Source organism: Equus caballus, chromosome 6 (assembly GCF_041296265.1).
Source record: "Equus caballus isolate H_3958 breed thoroughbred chromosome 6, TB-T2T, whole genome shotgun sequence".
Taxonomy (NCBI): Eukaryota; Metazoa; Chordata; class Mammalia; order Perissodactyla; family Equidae; genus Equus; species Equus caballus.
The window spans coordinates 19,882,726-19,906,530 of NC_091689.1; the positions used below are offsets into that span (position 1 = coordinate 19,882,726).

At 40.3% G+C, this 23,805-nt stretch overlaps 1 protein-coding gene across 13 annotated transcripts in view; it reads left to right on the forward strand.

Moving 5' to 3' along the window:
- Positions 1–23,217, forward strand: part of GIGYF2 (GRB10 interacting GYF protein 2) — a 133,245-nt gene extending 110,028 nt beyond the window's left edge. For 11 of the 13 annotated variants that reach the window (XM_014740389.3, XM_070269477.1, XM_014740390.3 and 8 more), the window contains 7 exons: positions 7,762–7,884; positions 11,024–11,230; positions 11,359–11,564; positions 12,758–12,912; positions 14,725–14,912; positions 17,281–17,428; positions 21,379–23,217. In XM_014740389.3, coding sequence (XP_014595875.2) covers positions 7,762–7,884; positions 11,024–11,230; positions 11,359–11,564; positions 12,758–12,912; positions 14,725–14,912; positions 17,281–17,428; positions 21,379–21,446 — 1,095 coding nt within the window. In that variant the 3' untranslated portion in view covers positions 21,447–23,217. Of the gene's footprint in view, positions 1–7,761; positions 7,885–11,023; positions 11,231–11,358; positions 11,565–12,757; positions 12,913–14,724; positions 14,913–17,277; positions 17,429–21,378 lie in introns of all 13 variants that reach the window. The other 2 variants (XM_070269475.1, XM_070269476.1) reach the window with 2 other exon arrangements.
- The last annotated feature ends 588 nt before the right edge of the window (positions 23,218–23,805 follow it).

Here is a 23,805-nt window from a genome sequence, read left to right on the forward strand (position 1 = left end):
AGTTAAAGGTTGGACTTCATTCTTTTGCATGAGACTATCCAGTTGTCCTAGCACCATTTGTTGAAAAGACTCTTCTTTGTCCACTGAATGACCATGGGACTCTTGTTGAAAATCAGTTCACCAGAGACATATGGGTTCATTTCTGGACTCTGAATTCTATTCAAATGCTCCCTATGTCTTTCATTATACCATTAACACTCTGTCTTGATATTACTGTTGCTTTGTAGTAAGTTTTGAAATCAGGAAATATGAGTCTTCCAACTTTGTTCTTTTTTATTTGCATATTGTTTCAGCTATTCTGGGTCTCTTTCAATTCCATATGAATTTTAGAATGAGCTTGTCAGTTTCTGCGAATCAGCCAGCTGGGATTCAGGTAGGGATTGCGTTGATTCTGTAGATCAGTTTGGGGAGTTTTGCCATCTTAACAACCTTAAGTCTTTTGATCCATAAATATCAGATATTTTTTCTATTTATTTAGATCTTCTTGAATTTCTTTCAATGTTATACACTTTTCAGAGTGTAACTTTTGTACTTCTTTTGTTGAATTTATTCTTGAGTATTTTCTCCTTTTAGATGCTATTGTAAATGGAGTTTTCAAAATTTTCAGATTGTTGAAGTGTATAGATATACAATTTTTTTTATATTGAGCTTTTATTTTGCAATCTTACTGATCTGGTTTGTTAGTTAATAGTTTCTTAGTGGATTTATTAGGATTTTCTGTATGCAAGATCAGGTCATCTACAAACTGAGGTAGTTTTACTTCTTCCTTACCAATCTTTTATTTCTTTTCCTTGCCTATTTGCCCTGGCTAGAACCTTCAGTACAATGTTTAATAGAAATGGCAAGTGCGAATATCCTTGTTTTTTTCCTGATCTTGGGGTGGGGGGTAGGCATTCAATCTTTCACCATTAAATTTCTTGTTAGTTGTAGGGTTTTTCCCTATTTCTTCCTTGTTGAGCATTTTTATTGGGAAAGGGTGTTGGATTTGTTAAATGCTTTGTGTGTATTGAGATGATTATGTGGTTTTTATTTTCATTCTATCTGTATAGTGTATTATGTTAACTGATTTTCAGATGTTAAGCCAACTTTGGGTTCCTGGGCTAAATCCTACTTGGTATATAATTCTTTTTGTATATGTTGCTGGATTTTGTTTGTTAGTATTTGGTGAGGATTTTTGTGTCCATAAGAGATACTGGTCTATAGTTTTTTTTCCCCCATCTCTCTCTTCTTGTAATGTCTTTGCTTTTGGAGTCAGGATAATACTGGCCTTGAAGAATGAATTGGGGAATATTCCCTCCTCTTCTGTTTTTTTGGGGGAAGAGTTTGTAAAGAATTGGTGTTATTTCGTCTTTATTCTTTAAAATGGTGGAATTCAGTGGTGAAGCCATCCGGGACTGGACTTTTCTTTATGGATAGTTTTTTGATCACTGTCTTTACTTCTTACAGGTCTATTTAGATTGTCTCTTTCTTCTTGAGTTATTTTGGTAGTTTGTATCTTTATAGAAATCTGTCTTTTTCATCTAGATTATCTAATTGATTGGCAAACAGCTGTTCAGACTATTCCTTTGTATTCCTTTTTTATTTCTATAAGATCAGTAGTAATGTCCATATTTCATTTCTGATTGTAGTAATTTGAGTCTTCTCTCCTTTTTTCTTGGATGATGAAGCTAAGTCAATTTTGTTGATCTTTCCAAAGAACCAGTTTTTGGTTTCAGTGATTTTTTTTCCTCTATTTTTCTTTTCTTTGATCTTTATTCTTTCTTTCCTTCTGCTTGCTTTCAGTTTGCTCTTTTTTTTTTTTTTAAAGTATCTTAAGGTAGAAAGTTTATTCATTTGAGATTTGTCTTTTTCTCAGTATAGGCATTTGCAATTATAAATTTCCCTATAAGTATTGCTTTAGCTGCTACCCATAAGTTTTGATTTCCTCTTTGACCCATTGGTTATTTAGGAAGTGTTTTAGTTTCCACTTATTGTGAGCTTCCAAAATTTCTTTCTTTTACTCATTCTAGTTTCATTCAGTTGTGATCAGAGAACATACTTTGTATTATTTCTATTCTTTTCAATAAATTATTGAAGTTGATTTTATGTCTTAGCATGAAGGTTTACTTCTTGCATACAGTTTTACTTTCTTTAGGTCTATCTTGGCAAATGTTCCATGTTCATTTGAGAAGAATGTATATTGTACTTTTGTTGAGTGTTCTATAGATGTCTGTTAGGTCTAGTAGGTTTATAGTCTTGTTCAGGTCGTCTGGTTCCTTGTTGATCTTCCACAAGTTGTTTTGTCCATTATTGAAAGTAGAGTATTGACATGTCTTAAGTATTATTGTTGAATTGTCTAGGTCTCCTTTATTTCTGCTGTTCCTTTCTTCGTGTGTTTTGGTACTCTGTTATTAGGTGCGTATAAGTTTATAATTGTTAAATCTTCCTGCTGGATTGTCATAAAATTCCTCTTTATCGCTAGTAACATTTTTTTGTTTTAAAGTATGTTTTGTCTGGTAATGGTATAGCAACTCTAGCTTTCTTATTGTTGCTGTTTGCCTGATGTATCTTTTTCCATCTTTTTACTTCCAATCTGTTTATATCTTTGAATATAAATTGTCTCTTGTAGACAATAATGTAAGTGGATCTTATTTTTTTATCTAGCCTGATAATTTCTGCCCTTTGATTGGATTCTTTAATCCATTCACATTTAATATTATTGGTATAGTTGGATTTATGCCTGCCATTTTACTTTGTTTTTTATGTCTCTCCTTTTTGTTTCTCTATTCCTCCTTTACTGCTTCTTTTTTTTCCACATTAAGTATTTTCTAATGTAGCATTTTAATTTCTTTACTGATTTTCATCTATATATATTTATTTTTAGTTATTTCCTTAATAGTTGCTGTAGGGCTTATCATATACATCTTAATTTATGAGAATCAACTTCAGATTTATTCTTAATTAATTCTAGTTTGACATAGAAACACTACTCTCTTACAGCTCTATTCTCTTTTCCCCGTTTTTGTAGTTTGTTATAATGTTATATCTGTAAGTGTTATAAACACAGTAACACACTGTTACTTTATATATAGAGAAAAAGAACGATATATATACGTAAAGCTTTTATTCTGTAACTTTATCATTTCTACTTCTCTTCATTTGTCCCTGTGGATTCAAGTTACCATAGAGAGTCATTTACTTAGCACAGTACAGCTTTGTTCCCACTTACCTCTATTGTGTTGTTTATGGCAAACATGTTAGATTTCTATATGTTATAGGCCCAACCATACATATACATTGTTTTATACAGTTGCTTTTCTTTTTCATTAATTTTTTTGCTGAGGAAGATCAGCTCTGAGCTAACATCTGTTGCCCATCTTCCTCTTTTTTTGTTTGACAAAGACTAGCCCTGAGTTAACATCTGTGTCAGTCTTCCTCAACTTTATATGGGGGTTGCCACCACAGCATGGCTGATGAGTGGTGTAGGTCCATGCCTGGGATCTGAACCTGTGAACCCGGGCCACCAAAGCAGAGTGCACTGAATTTAACCACTATGCCACAGGGCCGGCCCCTACAGTTGCTTTTTAAAATCAGTTAGGAGAAGAAAGAAGAAATATGCATGTATTACTATCTTTTATAATTACGTAATTACTTTCATTGGTGCTCTTTGTGGATTCACATTCCTTGCTGGGGTCACTTGCTTTCAGCCTGAAGAACTTCCTTTAATATGTCTTGTAAGGTAAGTCTGTTAGCAACAAAGTCTCTGAATTTGTGTGGGAATGTCTTTATTTCACCTTCATTTTTGAAAGATAGCTTTACTGGGTATAGAATTCTTGCTGACAGTTTTTGCTCTTTGAGGACTTTGAATAAATTATCCACTGCCTTCTGACCTCCATTGTTTCTGATGGGAAGTCAGCTGTTGATTTTATTGGGATTCCCTTGTAAGTGAGAATTTGTTTTTCCTTTTGGTACTTTCAAGATTTTCTCCTTGTTTTTGGCTTTCAGCGTTTTTACTATGATAATATCTGCTTGTGGACCTCTTTGAGTTTATCCTGCTTAGAGTTTGTTAAGCTTCCTGGATGTGTGGATGAATGTTTTTCAGTAAATTTGAGAAGATTTCACCCAGGATTTCTGCTCTTCTCACTCCTCTCCTTCTTGTACTTATGTTACCCATATGTTGGTGCACTCAGTGATCGCTCACATTTCTCTAAGTCTCTCTTCATTTTTCTTCATTCTTTTTTTCTCTGTGTTGTTTGGTTTGTGTAGTCTCTGTTGATCTGTCTTCAAGTTCACTTTCTTTCTTTTGCCAGTTCAGATAGATTGTTGAGCTCTTCTAGTGATTTTTCATTTCATTTATTGTGCTTTTGAGCTCCAGAATTTCCTTTTGGTCCTTTTAAAAATAATCTCTATCTTTTGTTGATGTTCTTTATTTGATGTGACATTGTTATCATGGCTTCCTTTACTACTTTAATCATGGTTTCCTTTAGTTCTCTGAACAAGACTGACATCTTTGTTAAATCTGATATCTGATTGCACTCACAGGCAGTTTCTTTTGCCAACTTTTTCCCTGGTATATAGGTCATACTTTATTGTTTCTTTACATGTCTTATAATTTTTTGTTGGAATCTGGACTTTTTTGATAATACATTGTAGCAACTCTGGGTACTAGGTATTGGTGTCTCTCCCCCACTGCCGCTCCCCTCCCATTGTTATTATTTATTTTGTGACTAGCTGGATTAGTTTAGTGAAGTCCCATTTCCCTCCTCCTCTTTGCAGTAGTGTGAAGCTTCTGCTGGTGTTCCTCTGAGACTGCAGCATTGGATATGCCCACAGTCACTCTAGGATGACAGTGGTTTTGGCTAAGCTCTCTTTGAGAATCTTTTTCCATATCCAGCTGAGCTCCACTAATTGCTAGCTGGATTGCTCTATTGTTCTCAAAAGTACCTTGGGGCATAAATAGCTAGACTGATCTAATCAAAATTAGGCTTTGAAGAGATGCTTCCTGAGGTCTATGTTTGAGATGTGTTCTGACCCCTGGAGGACTTCTTCCAGCTCTTTCCTTGGTTCTCTGAGACTAAGTAGTGACCTGCAGTTTAGGCTGTATCTCCAATGAATCTACTATTCTTCTCCAGGTTGCCTTTCACTCCAACCTCCATGTTTTTTGAAGGTACCCTTAGGCTTAAACTCCTCGTCCTCCACACTGTGTTGCAAATGAAGTCAGTTTCTTCGGAAGAGGTTTAGAACTCTCTGTATTCCAGTCTCTTTGCCCCACCTCCATCCCTGGGCAAAAATCCCTGAGTCACAGCTCTGGAGCTGGGAGCAATGGTGTGCTTTTCTCTGAGTGACACCCCTGCTTTAGGAGTTGAGCCCTTGGGGAAGGGCAGCAGCCTCAGGTCTTCATGGCTTGCGTCTCCTGGTGTCATGGAACCTCTGCCTTTTGAGCTAGGGCAGTGGCAGTCAGGGTCCTATAGTCTAAGTACACTGTGTTCAAGGTAGTTTCCATCCCACAAGGGGGCACGAGGCATAAGAAAGGGGCCCCCACCTCTCACCTGTACTTTCCTGTAACTCCAGCTTTACAGCAGGGTAGCTGGAGCCAGAATGAGAAATGCTGATGTTGCACTCTTTCCAGGAAGGCAGCACTAACTGGCAGCTGAGAGGGGAGGAGAGGGAGGCCTGTGTTCTTGGCTGCACTCATCTGGAGTGGAGTTTCTGGCTGGCTGAGCTGGGATTTGCGACTCAGTGGGTCTTGGTGCAAGTACCACAGACTTTGTTTTTAGCAGATTTTCCTGAAGAAATGTTTCTTCATTTTCTGCATTCCCGTAAGACAATTTCCCGAGGCTTTAAATGGTTTTTGAAAAGTAATTTTCATCAGTTTTACTGAGGAGTGGGTCCATAGAGCTCCTGGTGCTGTCATACTGAAAGTGGGACACAATTGTTTTTTTAAAAAGTTAAGGTAGCAATGTCAGGGCAGAAAAGAAAAGGAGTAAGTTTTTTTAATCAATGAAGGATATTAGGCATTCAGGAGTCACAAAATGTGCCAAATTCCCTACTGTTTGCTTCTGATTTGGGAGAGAGTTGTTCTGAAAAGCATATTGACAAACGGCAGTTCTCTGAGTGGGCAGTACAGGATGTTGGTTCAACTGGAAAATGCCCTGAGGCAATGTTGATGGAGTGATGGGAGATTATTTCCTATGTACAAGTAAGACTAAGGAAAATGATAGCTATCTACAGTTTGTCTCTCATGTGAAGAAGACTTAGATTTGTTGTGCATTACTCCAGAGAGCAGACCCATGAATCATGAACAAAAAGGCCAGTGGAGTGTATTTTGGCACAGTAATGGGAAGGATCTCAGAGGTGCCTGCAAGGGGAATAGGCCATCTCAGGGGTTGGCACATCTGTGCCTGGTGCTGGCTGAGGTTCTACTGAAGAGAACTGGGGTTGGTTCCTGGGCATGGCTGGGTGACACATCCACTGGGATTTTAGACAACATTAGTGATTACTGGCTGATTGTATCTGCATCAGAATTGCAAAAATATGCAAATTCTCTGGCTTCACCTTTGGATCTTCTGATTCATTCAGTGGGGGCCAGGGCATCTGCGTTTTTAAAGTTCCCCCCCGGGTGATGCTGCCATGTTTGAGAGCTGTTGGCTTATTTGATCTTGATAAGCGCCTTCCACATATATCATTTCCTTTGGAGGAAAAGAGTTTGCGGTCAACTTTGCCTGCCTAGTCCCCCATCTTTCTCGCTTAGCTTCCCTCTGCACCCCTCCTGGACTCCAGCACAGGTGTGTTTTGAGAGAAGTGCCCCTACTACCCGTCACATTGGCCAATAAAGGTCAAGGATCGATTGCATTCAGTACTGTTGAGGGTACTCGTTGGAGAGCTGTTTGGTGATATCAGTGACAGTTTAAGCCATTTGTACTCTTATCCCATCAGTTCCAGGCTTAGAGGTTTCTACTGTAGAGCCGTTCTCTTTTGGGACTCTTCGGCATTTTGTTTGTTTTAATCCATGCTTATGTCTTATTTTTATTAAACATATCTTAAGTCTGGTTAGATTTGTTTCTTGTTGTTTTTAAGAGCCATAACATATCTTGCAATTTGTATCTTTTTCTGGCCTAGAAAGACCAAGAGATTCCCTTAGAATAATCAAGTTTTTGAGAACTTTAGTTATTCAGGACCCAGCTATTTACACTCTTATTTTAGTCAGTAATTTCAAGGGATAGGAAAAACAGAATTATTCATTAAAAACAGTATAGTGCTCATGACTGGAAGCTGTAGCCTTGTTAACTCTCTTTGATAAAAGACTAATTGAGACTTTCATGCCTGGTATCTTTCAATAGCTGCCCACCTCAGCTCTCCCTTCAAAAATCTTGTCCTTACCCTTACCCTGGAAGGTAACATCATGTCCTTTATTGCCTCCTTGGATTAAAAATTTAGTGATTGTTTTGTTTACTCCTTTCTCTTCATGGCTCTGTATTGCTTGTATATATCAATGCCAGATGTGACAAATTTGCAATTCCAAAATGGCAGATCAAATAAAAGTGTATTGTGTGTGTTTTGAGTTTTAAAATCTCAGGTTTGGGGTAGTGACAAAAAATGTAAGTAAAATAAGCTAACTGACTGGGAGAATAGTGTGTAAAAGGATTGAAGAAGGAAACTTTCATTCAGTACTGTAAATGGATGGGGGAAACGTGAATATTCTGGCTGTGCGTTGTGCATTATTGCCTCTTTGTTTCCTGTCCACAGTTCCTCATGAACTCTCCTGCCTTCCTTTTTCGTTAGCTTCCCTCTTCTTCAACATGGGGCCAGCAGTCCAATACAACAGCGTGTCAGTCCCAGGCAACACTGTCTCTGGCTGAAATCCAAAAACTAGAAGAAGAACGAGAACGGCAGCTTCGAGAAGAGGTAAATTTTCAAACTAACAGTGGTCTGGTCAAACGGTGCTCCAGAAGAGCTGGTGTGCATTATGAGTCAGTTGTTACTCGAGATAGTTATCGTGGTCAGAATTGGTATTCATTATGAAACTCGGTAACCTATAATTTGGTCACTCTGGCAAATTTGAGGGATTTAATAGGAATAACATTAAGACTGGGTAACATAAATGTTCAGTTACCTTAGACATTTTACCACAGCTCTTGAGAGGATAGCTCATAAATAAAACTATGTGGGTTTTTCAGAATTGTGGGTGAGTTTTGTGCATTCTAAACATCCTTTTATAAACTTAAAATATGACAGAAATAAAGTCTCTCTGCTGGTAAGTCTGTATCCTGTAGTTCATCATTTGGATAGGAAGGATACAAAAGAGTGAAAGGGAGGAAAAAAAGGAAGAACACAGTTCTTGACAGACGGGAGACAATGAATAAGTAAAATGGTTTGGTTCAGTGTGCCTTTAGGTGCTGTATTCATCCATCCATCCATCCATCCATCCGTTAGATATTTGCTGAGTACTACTCAGTGATAATTAGAGTCTGGGGATGTAGCTGAGTCTAAAACAGACAAAATTCTCTGCTTTCGTAAAGCTTAACCTCTAGTTGAGGGGACATGTACAATAAAAATTAAGTAAAACATAGGACGTACTAGAAGAGGATTAAGTGCCAGTGAGAGAGAGAAAGCGGGAAGGGGGCTAGAGAGAGGATTGAGGGTTGGGGCTGGTGTTGGTGGTGGTAGTGATTGGTTGTGTAGTTTTAGGTAGTGCAGGCTGGGAAAGCCTCTCCGAAAAGGTGGCGTGAGTCTTGGCTTGAAGAAAGTGCTTTATGTGGACCTGATGTGAGTCAGAGCAGTCAGTCTGTTAGAGAATGCTAGTTGTCAGTTTTGAATCTGGGTGTTATGATTCACCAAAGGCCCTGGGTACACAAAGAGAAGTGGGAATTGTCTGTACATATTCACCATGTAGTGTGCTTGACGTCATCCAACAAGTTAAAATGTTTCCTCACCTAAAAATTACCTTATTTATCACCCTCTTAAAAAAAAAAAGACTGTACTTTCTCTGAAATCATTTTTCTTTTCTAAAATCTTATCAACAAGTGGATACAGAGTATATCTTCTCCCCTCAAGGCTGGAAAGTGTTCCAATAATTTTGGTCTCTGCTGAATAAAAGAAAGATAATAGTGGTCATTAGAGTTGGGATCACAGATCTTTTCCTCTTCCTCTTTTTGTCAGAAGTTAATCATTGCATCATTATGTTTTCATTTGATTAATTTTCTTTGAACCATTAAGTCTTCCTGTATCCTTCAAAAGGTATAAAATGCCACTCAATAGATACTTCTCACATAGGGGAACCTAAGATAGTTTTATTTCATCTTTTCTCTGGAGGTGTCCTATCCAGGACCCTCTAATCTATTCAGATCTGGCCTCTCCTGGGTTGTTGAGCAGCGGTTGTCATTCTTATCATTTGCATGCTACCCTCCTGGACTGATTTTTATTTTCTCATATTTTATCTCCTGTTTTCCATCTTGGTCTTTTTATCTTTTTTGATGGGGCATTTCCTCAATCTTACCTTTCAGTCCTTCTACTGAACTTTTAATGTACGCTATTTTATTTTAAATTTCTCTGAGTCCTTATTTTGATCTCTAATGGTTTCTTTCAATAGCCTCTTATTCTTGTTTCATTGAAGGCACCATCTTATCTCTCTTAAGAATATTACTTACTGATAGCTTTTTGGAAAACTAGCTCCTGTTTCCCTCTGTCTCATTTCTGTCCCACTGAATTTTGTTTGTTTGACTTGGTCTTTGGCTTTTACCTTGGAACCTTATGTCACATGTCTGTTGATCATGGACTTTTTCTTCATATTTAGGATAAGGCACTAAAAAGCTGATGGGAGGTTCTCGTATACAGTAGTCCCCCTTATCCAGAGGGATACGTTCCAAGACCCCCAGTGGATGCCTGAAACTGTGCATAGTACTGATTTTTTCCTATATGTATTTTTTCCTACACGTACGTAGTTGTGATGAAGTTTAATTTATAAATTAGGCACAGTAAGAGATTAACAACAATAGCTGGAAATAAAATAGAACAGTTATAACAATATACTGTAATAAAAGTTATGTGAATGTGTGGTCTCTCTCTCAAAATATCTTATTGTACGGTACTTACCCTTCTTGTGATGGTGGGAGATGATAAAACGCCTACATGATGAGATGAAGTGAGGTGAATGGTGTAGTCATTGTGACATAGCCTTAGGTTACTATTGACCTTCTGACAGCACATCAGAGGGAGAATCACCTGCTTCTGGACCTTGATTGACCACGGGTAACTGGAACCACAGAAAGTAAAACTGTGGGTAAGGGGGCCCTTCTGTATACGATATCTCATTGAGCTTTGCTGTAATGGTCTCTGGCTGGACTCTTCTGTTGGTGCAGTTTCCCCCGTATTTTAGTATCTCTAGTTGTATTCTCCTTTGCTGGGTCAGCTTCCCCATAGATTAATGTATCAATCTGGCTCAGGCTCTCTAAAGAGGAAGTTTTAGTTTTCTGCTGGCTAGAGGGAGAGATGGCTGCCCAACTGCATCAGGTAGAGGAGGTAGTCTGGGGTCTACTTCTGCTGTTTACAGACTTTCAGCCCATCTTCTGTTGGAGATACCCATACCTCTAGTTCCTGAGCTTTCTGCATGAATTGGCCTGTTTCTGAGCTTCCTTTACCTAGGTTTCACCTTACTGGGTGTGTTATATTGGCTATCATTTGTCTGCTTTCCAGCTTTTAAAATCTGTTTTGTTCTCTTTGTCTGTATGAGGTTTATGCTTTTAAATATATATATATATATATTTTTCTGTAATATGGGTAGGGCTTTGGGAAGTAAACATAGGTATTTCATTTCTGTGCTTAACCAAAAGCCCTACTTAGTTTTTAAGAAGTAATTCTGCGTTTGATCTTTTTATTCTCCTCTTAGGTACCTCTGGCAGTTTAAATCTTTATTTGCAGCAAAAGAGTTAACCCTGTCAAGTGTTTAGTTTTGTATAGCTACTGTGTATTTGCATTCCATTTAGTATACTGGATATTTGTAACTATAAAACCAGATCCTGGGCTAGCTTCTATTTTTGTGCAACAGCAAAGGCGCCAGCAGAGGGAATTGATGAAAGCTCTCCAGCAACAGCAGCAGCAACAACAGAAACTCTCAGGTTGGGGGAATGTCAGCAAACCCGCAGGTACCACGAAGTCTCTTCTGGAGATACAACAGGAAGAAGCCAGGCAAATGCAGAAGCAGCAGCAGCAGCAGCAGCAGCACCAGCAGCCAAATAGAGCCCGGAATAGTACGGTAGGTTGCTTTTCCTAAGCAGTCGTTGGATGGATGATGTTATAAGTTATCTTTTCTGACTATTGTGGACTCTCTTTTTATCTTTTAATATTGTTAACCATAATCATTTGTCTCTTTTTCTTTAACAGCATTCCAACCTGCACACCAGCATTGGGAATTCTGTTTGGGGCTCAATAAATACTGGTCCCCCTAACCAGTGGGCATCTGACCTAGTCAGTAGTATCTGGAGTAATGCTGACACTAAAAACTCCAACATGGGATTCTGGGATGATGCAGTGAAAGAGGTGGGACCTAGGAATTCAACAAATAAAAATAAAAACAACGCCAGTCTCAGGTAGGGCTCAAAATGATCAAACCTCTGTTCCTTGGTGGGTTGGGGGATGGGGCATATGAAGAGTGGGATATTGGCTGGGCAGGGAAAGGTAGTTATTTAGTTTTTTCTTATTTTCATCTGTGTACAAGCACGTGAGGTCATAGTTTAGTGATTGCTTTCCTCCCCCTGGAAACACATCTATGTTATGACTAGGAGCTCCTTCTGCTGCTGGGCACTTAGTCCATTACCTGTCACGTGGTAACCACTTAATAAATACTAGGAATAGTATATTTTCGTTGTTGTTGTTGTTGAACATTTCTCTAAGGTATTCTCTAGACCTTAGCATTTTTTTCCTAGTTTATATTTTTAAGTTACTTATACTATAATGAGTATTATAAACACCTCTGTAATGGCCTTGAGCCTATTTATTTTTATGACAAATTAGTTACATTTTGCCTTCATCTTTCTTTCCTTAAGTATATAGTGCTGTTGAATGAGCATGGATTTTAGTGTTAAATACATCAACTCAGATCCCAGCACTACCACTTATTAGCTGTGTGACCTTGGGCAAAAGGGAAACTCTTTGAGCCTCAGTTCCCTCATCTGTAAAATGAAGATAACAACAACTTCCTGAGTGTAGCTGGAGAGATTAAATGAATACACCTGAAGTAGTCAGTAAAGTGCCTGGCACATAGTAACTACTTAATAAATGGTAGTGTTGTCAGATTGTTTCTTCTCGCTTGAGGGCCTAACACCTTGTGAGGAGGACCCTAAATATCCGTCAGTTTATTGAGCATCTTTGCCAGGCACTGTGCTCTCCCTTTGTGTACAATGTCTTTATTCCTTGTGATAACCCAAAGCAGTTAGTACTATTTTACAGATGAGAAAACTGAGGCTTAGCAAAATTAAAAAGTACAGAAGGACATATAGAAATAATTTAATTATTTCTCTGAAAAGAAGCCCTATATTCACAAACTAGAATGTACTAGTTCAGGATGGATTTTTAAGAGGTTATTGGGTAACCACCCCCCCCCCCCCCCCCCCCGCAAATCCAAATATTTGAATTTTGTTTTTTTTTTCTTTCTTGGAGCCAAGCATTGGATTTCTGGTCAGCCATCCAGTGTTGCCAAGACATTATCTGTTTATGGTGGTGTAGTATAATCATACAGTGACAGTTTCCGGGACTATAATATCGCCCTATTGTTTTGCTTTAGTAAATCTGTAGGTGTGTCTAACCGGCAGAATAAGAAAGTAGAAGAAGAAGAAAAGTTGCTGAAGCTCTTTCAGGGAGTAAATAAAGCCCAAGATGGATTTACCCAGTGGTGTGAACAGATGCTTCACGCCCTTAATACGGCAAATAACTTGGATGGTAAGAACTGGGGAGGGAAACCCAGCATGTAGAATGGCAGAGCAGAACCCACAGAGGAGTTGGCAAACTGGAATTATGGGCCACAACTCAGGAGGTGACATCTCAAGGAGGTGAAGTCCTGCACCTGCTGTAAGAACTTGACTCTTTAGTAGTATTGTGTATAGTATGACTTGTGAGAAAAGTCCTGTAATACTCTGCTCGAATAGGTTATCAGTGGTTGCCAAAAAGTAAATGTTATCTCAGGCTGTCGTATGCTGTACAGGACAGAGGTGGTCATAGTTCCATGCTGCTCATTTTATGGGGGACATTGCCAGCCAGACCAAGTCCTAAGGAAGGTAACTTATAGGGGAACAAAGGTCAACCAGGGCAGGAGAAGGTTGAGGTGGTGTGAGATCTCTCCCTTCCTCCTTTGGGGCGGGGGTGGGAATCATGTGACAGAGCAAGTAGACTTAATCTGTGTGGGAGAACACTAGGACCAATGTGTGGAAGTGAAAAGGTTTCAGCACAATTTGAAGAAAAACTTGCTAACTATTAGCTGTTCACAAAGAGAATTCTCTGCTTAGATGGAAGTGAGTTCCTCCCTCACCTCCGGATGTTTGAACAGAGATGGGTCAGCTTGGTGTGGAAGGGGTTACCATAACTGATAGGCTCTGTTGAACTAGTCCGCTTTGCATGTCTTGTCTGAAACCAAGGATCTCTTAAAAACGGAGCAGTAAAGGAATTAAAGAGTTCCCTTGCAGTGTTGTAACAATATCTAATGATCTGAAACAGCCAGAGAAAACGATAGTAAATAAGAGTAATGGCTGCCATCCATTAAGCACCTACCATGTGCTAGGCACTTTCTAGGGATTAACATGTGTTATCCCAGTTTTTAAATTTTTGTAGCAATTTTATAAGATACCATTGCAACATAGGTGATATTATCCCCATTTTATAAATTAGGAAACGGAGGCTCAGAATGGTTAAGGAACTCATCAAGGTCACACAGCCAGCAAATTTCAGAGTCAGGTTTTAAGCCCATATCTGTCTAACTCTGATACTTGTGCTTTCCTCCTACACCACACTGCTTGCATGTTCCATTTGACTTCTCTCTAAACGTGTGATGTCTCAGTGAAGTGAAAGGAGGGTATGGCTTTATCTTTAGTATCTGTCATGGTGCCAGGCACACATTATAGCATTTAATAAATTTTGAGGGGGCCGGCTCCGTGGCCGAGTGGTTAAGTTCGCTTGCTCTCCTGTGGCGGCCCAGCATTTGGATCCTGGGCGCGGACATGGCACCGCTCGTCAGGCCACGTTGAGGTGGCGTCCCACATCCCACAACTAGAAGGACCTGCAACTAAGATATACAACTATGTACTGGGGGGGTTTGGGGAGATAAAGCAGGAAAAAAAAAAAGAGATTGGCAACAGTTGTTAGCTCAGGTGCCAATCTTTAAAAAAAAAAAAAAAATATTGATTGAATTTAAGAAAAGAAAGAATGAATCTCCAAATAGCTTCAGTCTAGGCAAGCACTTGTTTCAATTAACGTAACATTTAGTTTCTACCAACATAACATTTAGTAAAACTAAACATGCATGATCTGTCTTTGTTTGACTCTATACTATTTCAGATAATTTTGGGCATTGCAATGATAGCGGCTTCCCCTCACCATTTCTACAGAGTAGATTAAAAAATATTTAACATAATAGCTGCATACTTTTCAAGTTTCTGTCATTGTCTGTATTAGGTGTGACAATACATTGAAAACGAAAACTGATTTTTTGTGTGTGATATTTCATTGTTACTCTTTGTCTTCTCCTCCCTCGTGCTGCAGTTCCGACATTTGTTTCCTTCCTCAAAGAAGTAGAATCTCCTTATGAGGTCCATGATTATATCAGGGCCTATTTAGGAGACACCTCAGAGGCCAAGGAGTTTGCCAAGCAGTTCCTGGAGCGCCGTGCCAAACAGAAAGCCAGCCAGCGGCAGCAGCAGCAGCAGCAGCAGCAGCAGCAGCAGCAGCAGGTATGAGGCAGCAGAGGGGCGCAGCGCCCCGAGAGGGAGTATTAATACCTGGAAATGTTGACAACCAGAGAAGTGAAAGTGCAAACAAAGACACCATTGTTTACATCAAATGACCAAAGCTTTTTAAAATGTGGTAGACTTGATACTTTCAAATTACATGTCCAGAGACCTTTGTGAATTTCCCAAATAGCAAATATAACCATTCTTTCTCTGTTAGGCACAACGGCCCCGTTTTTCTTGGTTCATGTATGTGTCTGAATCAAATTGCAAATTCCAACTTGCCACAGACCCATAAATTTGGTTTTGAATAGTTAAAACCTACAAATGTTAAATGTCCAGTGCTCAGGATACACTGTATCCAGTACTGACAGCACTGCAGCATGCCAGACATTTCGTGTGTTGTGGCTGAGGATGTAAGGTGCAGCCAATTCTCTTTATTTGTGGTAGTTATGTTCTGTGAGGTCACTGACAACAGTGAATTAGCGAATACTGAACTGTTTCCTAGAGGAAATACAGGGGTAGGTTTCTACAAACTTCTCGTCACGTTTTTCTCAGCCAATCACTATGTAACCGTGTTTTGTGTGCATTTCTGTTTAAAGATGCCTTATTTAATATATTGTTGATTTATTACCACTGAACTCGGCTGCCGATTGCACTATGTAACTCATGTTCAAATGAAGCTTATCTGACACATATATTTTGTCCATAAAGGCATGTCACAGCCTCCTTGCACTTAGAAACAGTAGGCAGCATTTAACACTTGGGGACCATTTTAAACAATGAAATCACCAACAAAAAGCTTAAAATTGTGAAAAACATGACACTAAATAGACTTAAAAAGATGCTTTTTGACGATATGAGAGCTGAGACAAGGAGGCAGAATATTGTCCTGTTCTGTCTCAAGTGGGAATGTGTGCCTTGGGCAACTCAAATTTTTCACTGCTGTGTACCTGTGTGTGTCCAGAATGACCACAGAAGCACTACAAGGATCGCTTTTGGGGTTACGCATTATAGTGAGGAAGCGAATTCGGGAATATGGAATCTGAATAATGAGGATTGGTTGTACGAGTTTTCTGAAAGACAGATTGGTAAAGCTCATGGGGAGGCCTAAGAATATTCATATCCTGGGGCCGGCCTTGTTGCCGAGTGGTTAAGTTCACACGCTCCACATTGGCGGCCCAGGGTTTCACCAGTTTGGATCCTAGGCATGGACATGGCACGACTCAACAGGCCATGCTGAGGCAGTGTCCCACAAAGCACAACCAGAAGGACCGCAACTACAGTATACAACTGTGTACCGGGGGGCTTTGGGGAGAAGAGGAAGAAGGGGGAAAAAAGGGAAGATTGGCAACAGATGTTAGCTCAGGTGCCAATCTTAAAAAAAAAAAGAATGTTCATGTCCTTTAATCCTATAATTCTTCTACTAGAGATAATGTTTGTTACAGGTCACTTCTGGGGATATGTAAGATACAGTGAGGTACAGGGCATTTAAAATCCATTTGGGTAGATGGGCTAACAGGGATCCACTGAAGGAAAGTGAAAGATGTAAGCATGAACAACACTGGATTTTAAGGATTCAGGAGAAGACAGAAGGCTCTTGCTTGGTGAAATGGCCACCTCTGTGTGCTGAAATAGGAAGCGGGAGGCCCAGCACACCACAGCCAGGCCTATCCTTCCAGTGTTCTTTCCCACTCCTCCCTCCCCCGCTACCACTACCCATGCCTTCAACTGGTTCATTGAATCTGATCCCAATTTAAAATTAATTACTCTAATAAGAGCAACAAGTGTGTGTGAACGATTGATAGACTATTTCATAGTTCAACCAATTAGTGGAAAGTGTATGGATAATATTTTTTTGACCAGCTTCCTTCTCGGATTGCCAATAGGAATAAAGTACATGATATTAACTTTGTTTGGTAACATGTTGCCAGCTGGTGTGCAGCTTGTCCTCTCTGTCCGGGGGCCCAGAGAAGAAAGGAACCTTCCACTTTGGGTGGGTGAGGGGTGTAAATTGCCAGAGTGCAGAGGTCTCTTTGTGATTATTTGCTGTATATTTAATTTCCTAGTGGATGACAGATCCATGTATACTCAAGAGGTTTTGACCACCGTGTTCTCACAGCACGGTGGACACGTGGAGTTACCAGGACAGGCCTTGTGGAGGCATAGAGCTTAAATGGGATGTCGGAATCTAAGTGAAGGAAAAGGGCACCATAGTGGACTGCTCTTGGTTTCACTATTACCAGAATCCATGATAGGCTTTCTGTTTTTAAACTCATTCTTCATATGGTGAGGGGAAATCAACCATTTTCTTAGGGTGGCCAAGCCTGCATCCACCGTGTGACCTCAGTTGTGCCATCTTATTTCACAGGAGCCTGTGTGGGGGATGAACCACAGTGCACTCCATTCAGTGTTTCAGACCAATCAGAGCAACAACCAACAATCCAATTTTGAAGCCGTACAAAGTGGCAAGAAGAAGAAAAAGCAGAAGATGGTCCGAGCAGATCCCAGTTTATTAGGTGAGCGCAGGCCTAAAGTCTCAGCCAGGAATTCGGGGGGTGCTTGTTATGGCACTTAATGTATTGAGTCCCATGGTGGGATGTTGGTTTATGAAGGGAACTGTTTCTTAGCAAAATTAATTTTTTTAACCAGTTCAAAATAAGTAGTATTCACTGGGCATCTCAAGGCAAGAGCTGTGTCTCAGGTACTATATAGGGTGTAAGACAAGTAATTTATATTGTATGATGCTCTAAACTTTAAAGCCTTGTTTCATATTTAATATGAATTTCCTTTCAATTTAGTTGGCAAGTAGTGCTACTGGAGAACAATAAAAGTTGTTTAAAAACTTCAGTGCTGATTTATGTGGAAGTACCCCATAAATCCAATCAAGCGTTCAAAGAAAAGAACCAATATTTGTTGATATCCACTACTTATATGTCACATGAGTCTCAGAATTACTCTGCATTGTGCGGTGATGTTCCAGTTTTCCTAATGAGTAAACAAGGCCTAGAGGATCTAGAATACAGCTCTTCAGCAGTGGGACTGGGCTTTGAGAGCAGGCCTGTTTTCTTTCCATTCTCCTCTGCTCCTCACAGCTATTCTTGTCTAGTATCGAGGACCAGTGTCTTCATGCAAGGCAGCTTCATGGAAAAGGTGACCCCTGAAATGGGGCCTTGGCAGGAAGGATAGGGGAATGGTGTTTCTGGAATAAACAGCATAGACAAAGCTGATGGGCTGCCTGTGTTTGTTAAATTGCCCCAACAACCTACAGACAATGATGAAATTAAAATTATTCTCTATTTACGAACTTAAAATAGGCTATTGTAAAACCATGCTGTCTGGAATAGAACAATTATATTGGCAAGATGGCAGGTTGGGGTGTTGGCCAAGTTAGGAGGCTGTAGTATAGACCAGATGAAAGATACTAGTGGCCTAAAATAGGGTTTTGTTATTGGAGATGGAGAGGAATTAGATAGATTTCAGAAATTTAGGGGATAGAATTAGCTGGACAAGGAGAAAGGAAAGATTTGGGCAGCAGGATGGATAGTGTTGCCATTTGCTAACATGCTAAGTACTGGGAAGTGGAGCAGGCTTATGGGGAAATGGTGCGGTGATTAAGTGTTGGGTGAGTTGAATGTGAAATGACTGTGAGACCTCCAATGGAGATGCCCACGTGAAAGAACTGACAGCAACAGCAAGAGGTAGGTTGCAGCCCTCCTCTGCCCTTGGTAGACTCCATCCTTTCCTTCAGAGGTTTTCTGTCCTGGAGAAACCAAAATGTAAGGAACAGAAACCTGACTTTGAGGGTTGCCCTTTGGAATGGTACCTGAAAGCCACCTGGGAACATAGAAATCTGGTGAAATTCTGTTTTCTTTTGCCTATCTCGAAAGTTTATGGTAAGGATAGATGGAATTGTCCAAAATGTTATCCAGTTTTGACATAAATAGGTGAATATAGATTTGAAAGTGTTCCCTGAATGCTAATTGTGTGGGTTCTAGGTAAGAATGCCTTTGCTCTTTAGCTGTGGCACTGGAGGGTGGGCTCTCAGAGAAAAGCTGCCTCTGAAATGACGTACCGCTCTTTGGATTAAAGATTCCACCTGACCCCATCTCCTACTGCAGGCCCAAGACAGAAAGGGACTTAAAATCCCTTCAGAGGAGTGAGAGCGAGTTGTTCTGGGAGTAGAGGCTAAGTAATCTGTGTATCTAGAAGAAGGCAAACAGATAGAAGGGAAGTGACAGTGCAGCCACGTATGGAGGCAGCTCACCGGAGTGGGCGCCCACCTGGCCATTTCAGGAAAATTTCCGCTCACCTCAGTCTCCCTTTGGAAATTCCGCTAATAGTTACTAATTTCTGCCCCTTACCTCAAACTCATTTTCATTTATTATTATTTTTTAATTGATAGATGCCTTACTGATTTACAGATTGAGAAAAATTAATAAATATCCATCACTCCCAGTTCGCAATGCACAGAGTGAGAAAACAGATTCTAATTTGATCCAAAAACATCCGTTGAGAAAGTAATCATTGATCAAAAGAGAATTTTGCTTCTAAAACAAACCATCAGGGGGCCCCGCCTCATTTTAATGAGCATATTCTCCATTGTACTCTTGTGCCTGTCTCTAGTTTTTAGAGCTATCAGGTACCATTGTGAAGAAGCATCCTATACTTGGATATGATAAATATACACACACAATAACATTTTTTCTCCAGTCATACTTTTAAGAACAGTCTCTCAAACCTTAAAGAAGTCATGTGAGAGAGAGTCTGTTGTTCTGAACTTTACAGAATGTAGTCTTTAGAGCCAAGCAGACTAGGCTTAAATCCTGATGTGTGTTGCCTTGGGTTTCATTATATCCCAGAACTTTACCTTCTGTCACCTGGGGAGGAGAAGGGCCTGCCTTACTGGGTTTCTATGACAGGTCAGTGAGACCCTGTCTGCCAAAAGCCTGGGAATCAACATGTTAGGGCAATGAATAAGTAACTTTTTTTATGACCCCAGCTGCTTCTCCCTTCCTGTCTTTACATGGTTAAAATTTAGTTTGTATTTTTATTTCATTTCCACTTTTATTGCATGTAGCTCATTATTATTTTTATCACATTTCATCTGTTCTTGAGATATATGTGAAGTCAAAGAAAAACCTGCTTCAGAATAGAGTAATAGTTCATTTCATAGACTGTTTGGCCTTAGGTTTTTAGACTTACCTAATTAAATCGTTATTTGAAAATATGAACACTAAGCCTTTCATTATTTTCAACAAAAAAACGTCTTGTGGGCTATGGGAGCAGAGTTGATGGGTGGAACTCCGGGTGGGGTTTGGAGTCCTGGCCTCTCCCAATATTAGGCCTCCCAGCAACTTGTACCACAGCTCACTTGGCTAATAAATAGGCATGTTTATGTTTTCAGATCAGGTTATTTTTGAGTCAAGATCATAGTATAGTTAAGCTGTTTTTATTATGTAAGGCATTTTTGTTTATTATTGGTACATTTAAAATGTGTACTTATTTGAAAACTTGAATATTAAAGAACAAAAAGGAGGGAGAGAAAACTTAAGTAATAATATTCACAGCACTGCTTTTAGACTGGAGAGCGTCGTCTGCTTGTTTTCTGCTGTTCCAGCAGCAGCTGACACAGTTTGGGGTTTCGTTTAGGGTAGATGAACTAAAAGTGTTTTGAGAGTCAATCATGCCAAGGAGGGCCTGTTAATAGTACTTTTATGAATCTCTGATTATGGAGTTTATTGAAAAATTACATACCTTTGGCTGCTGGCATTAGGTTTCAGACATCACTGGTGGTGTGAGTACGGCTTGTTGCCTGCAATGGCCATGCTCCTAACTACTTTTTTAGGCCAGATTACATTTTTCAGGTCTACTTAAAGTAGATTGAGTTGAATAAAGTCTTCCAATCTTTTTGTGCTGTCTGCTCTGTGATAGAACATCTGAGAGCTCTAAGGATCTTGTAGGAGGTCTGCCTTTCCCTTTCTCTACCCCTGAAGAGAAAACCTCTTGGCCAGCACTTTGACCAAGTTTTTGAGCCCTGGGGGGAAGTGTATTTCCAATAGTGAGTGTTGTTCTTGCCCTCCCCCCACCCCCATTTCTTTGAAGGTGCGTCTTCTGAATGAGCTTTCCCTCCGGGCCAGCCTGGCCGGGCCTTAATGCACACTTACACCCTAGGGTACTCTCAGGATTGTCTTAAGGCAGTGGTTTGCTATTCCTTTTAAGCAGTGATGCTGTTTTTTCTTTTCTATGATTAAATTATACCAGAATCCTAAGAAATAAAATAAAAGCAAAGAATCTCTCATTGGAAGGACAGAAAACTGCTGCTCTGACCTTTATCCTTCTTCCTTCTCCCTCCCTTGAGTACCCCTGTGGTCTGCTCAAAAGCAAGAGACATATTCCAGCCAACTGCCTGGAGTTTGAGCCACTTGCTGTCTGGGTGTGGTCACTCATTGCCAATCTCTTCCTGCAGGCTTTTCAGTCAATGCTTCATCGGAGCGACTCAATATGGGTGAAATCGAGACTCTGGATGACTACTGAGCACCTGCCCGTGGCCTGGCCTTCCCTCTCCTCTCTGCTGACCATGGATTCTCCACCTTTGGACACAACTCTTCCTCACCATTTACTCTCTATCACTCTGCAACAAATCACAGAACCGATCATCTCAGGCTTTTTCTTCTAGCCCTTTGTGTCCAAGATTCTTTAAACCGTTTTTGTTGGTGAGCATTTCAGACTGTAGATAAGTGGACCGGACCCTGTGTCTCGGGGGTGGCAGTGGGGATCACTCCCCAACAAGGCTGATTTTGGGCAGCACCTGTTTACTGTGCCGTGATTTCATCTGCTGTCTCCCAGAAAGTGTGTTGGGATCTGCCAATAGCAATTTACTTCCTCTTGTCACTTTTTTCCTTCTATTTTGTTTTTCTTCTTCTTTTTGTCTCCCCCCTCCCCCACTCCCCATAAGGGCAAGGGGTCTAAATGGTGCAATCATGAAGAGAGTTAATGGTAACAGACCTTGGCCAACAACAAAACGCCCATGGACTGTGACTTGAGTGTCCAACAGAGACAGTCAGAGCTTTCCCAGTCTGAAGGTTGCATTGCCACTGCTAACTTTGGGATTGCATCAAAGAGACCCTGAGTGGGGTGGAGTTTAGATTGGATTGGTTTGATGTTGCACACCCCTCACCTGTTCTTTCTGAGCATCCTTTCGGAGAAAGAATTCATTTTTTCTTCATTAGATAGTGACTTCCAAACAAGCTGACTTCTCCCCTGGCATACTCCAACCTGATTGGACAAAGGAAACCCTGTGGCCTGGGAGAGGGACTTATTCTTAATTTTTCTTTCTTACAAAAACTGATTTTTCCCATAAATATTTTTACTTCAGAGGACTAGGACCAGTTTGTTTTGGGCCTTTCTGCTGAAAATTTGTCTCGTTTAAGAGGCAGCTAGGATCTTTACCATATGTATGAATTTGTATAATTTCATTTTGGATAGGGATAAACTTTTGCTTCTGATAAAAGCCTGGAATTTCATCTGGTTCCTCAGAGCATTGCGTGTGTGTCTTGCTGTGGCCCCGAAAAGGTTTTGTTTAAAGATTCTGGAATGGCAAGTTACTTGCCTTTTCTGAAAAGAGAACATACAAAACCTGACCATCTTTAAGAGCTTCGTCCTTGGAAACCACTATACAGGAGAATGCAGTGGGGGAGGGGATGGGAGAGAACGGGCGACAGAAGCCTGCTTCCGGCTTCTAGCCATGGCCTCCTAACACCCCTTCACTTCGAACATAAACGTGTCCAAGCCCTATTTATAAACAAATCCTCTTCCTGCCTCCAGCAGCCCCCACAGAACATCACGTGGAATTGCCAATCACACTTTGGTCTGGAGCCATCGGGCCATCCATCCCTGTGTGAGAAGTGCTGTGGTTCGGTGGCTTCTGGTAGAGCACCTTTCTTTCTGTCGTCACTGCCTGAAGAAGGCTGGAGTTGCTCTGAGAGCGGTTTGGTTTTGGATGATTATATTTGGTTTCTATTTTTATTCTTTTGGATCACCATTCTCCCTATCCCTTCTTGCCTCCCTCCCTCCTAAACATGTACAATAACTATACAGAGACTGCTACAAACTTGTATATAGTTTTTGGATTAAATAGCATGAGGAGATGGGGAACCATTTAAAATTGGGACTCCTACTCTCCTTTGCTTTGTAAATTCAAAAAGTGGGGGGTGGGGAAGAGGGATAGTTAAAATGTTTACAAAACTTTAAGCTCCCTCGGAACTTTTGCCAGTGTGGAGGAAAATAAAAAAGAACTTAAATAAAACTTCGTGGTATTCTATGTGAGCGTACCTCTTGTACTCGCCTTTGTCAAGGCTGAGTTTTGCACTAAACTGTTCTCTTGGTTCTATGGAAAAGCTCCAGACACATGAGCACCCGAGACATGGAGGCAGCTGTGGCTTCCTCTGCCAGGCTGTGGAACACTGGCTGGTTCTGTATTTGAGAATTTAAGGTCAAGATAAACATGGGTAAGTTTGACCAGATGTCTTTCCTTCTTTGACTGTCCCTTTCTGCTGGCCTGGGGATCGTCTCCTGCCCTCACACCACAGACACACCCCTGAATGTGTCCCTCTAAAGCCTACCCACACCTTCCAAACTAGACTCTACTGTGTGCTTGTTCAGGGAAAATAAAAATAAATAAAACACTAACATTTGGGGGCAGGGTAGGCAGATTGGAGGGAGCAAAGTCATTTTGGTCATGGAACATTCCATTTGTTTAACTGGGTGCCTTGCTCCTACCTGAGGAATTTCCCACTTAGTGGAAAGAAGCCACTCTTCCCTAGGAATGTTTGTTTCTGAATCAGTTCTGATCTCTTTTTCACATTCTCAGTTCCTCACCCTTTCACTTCCAGCC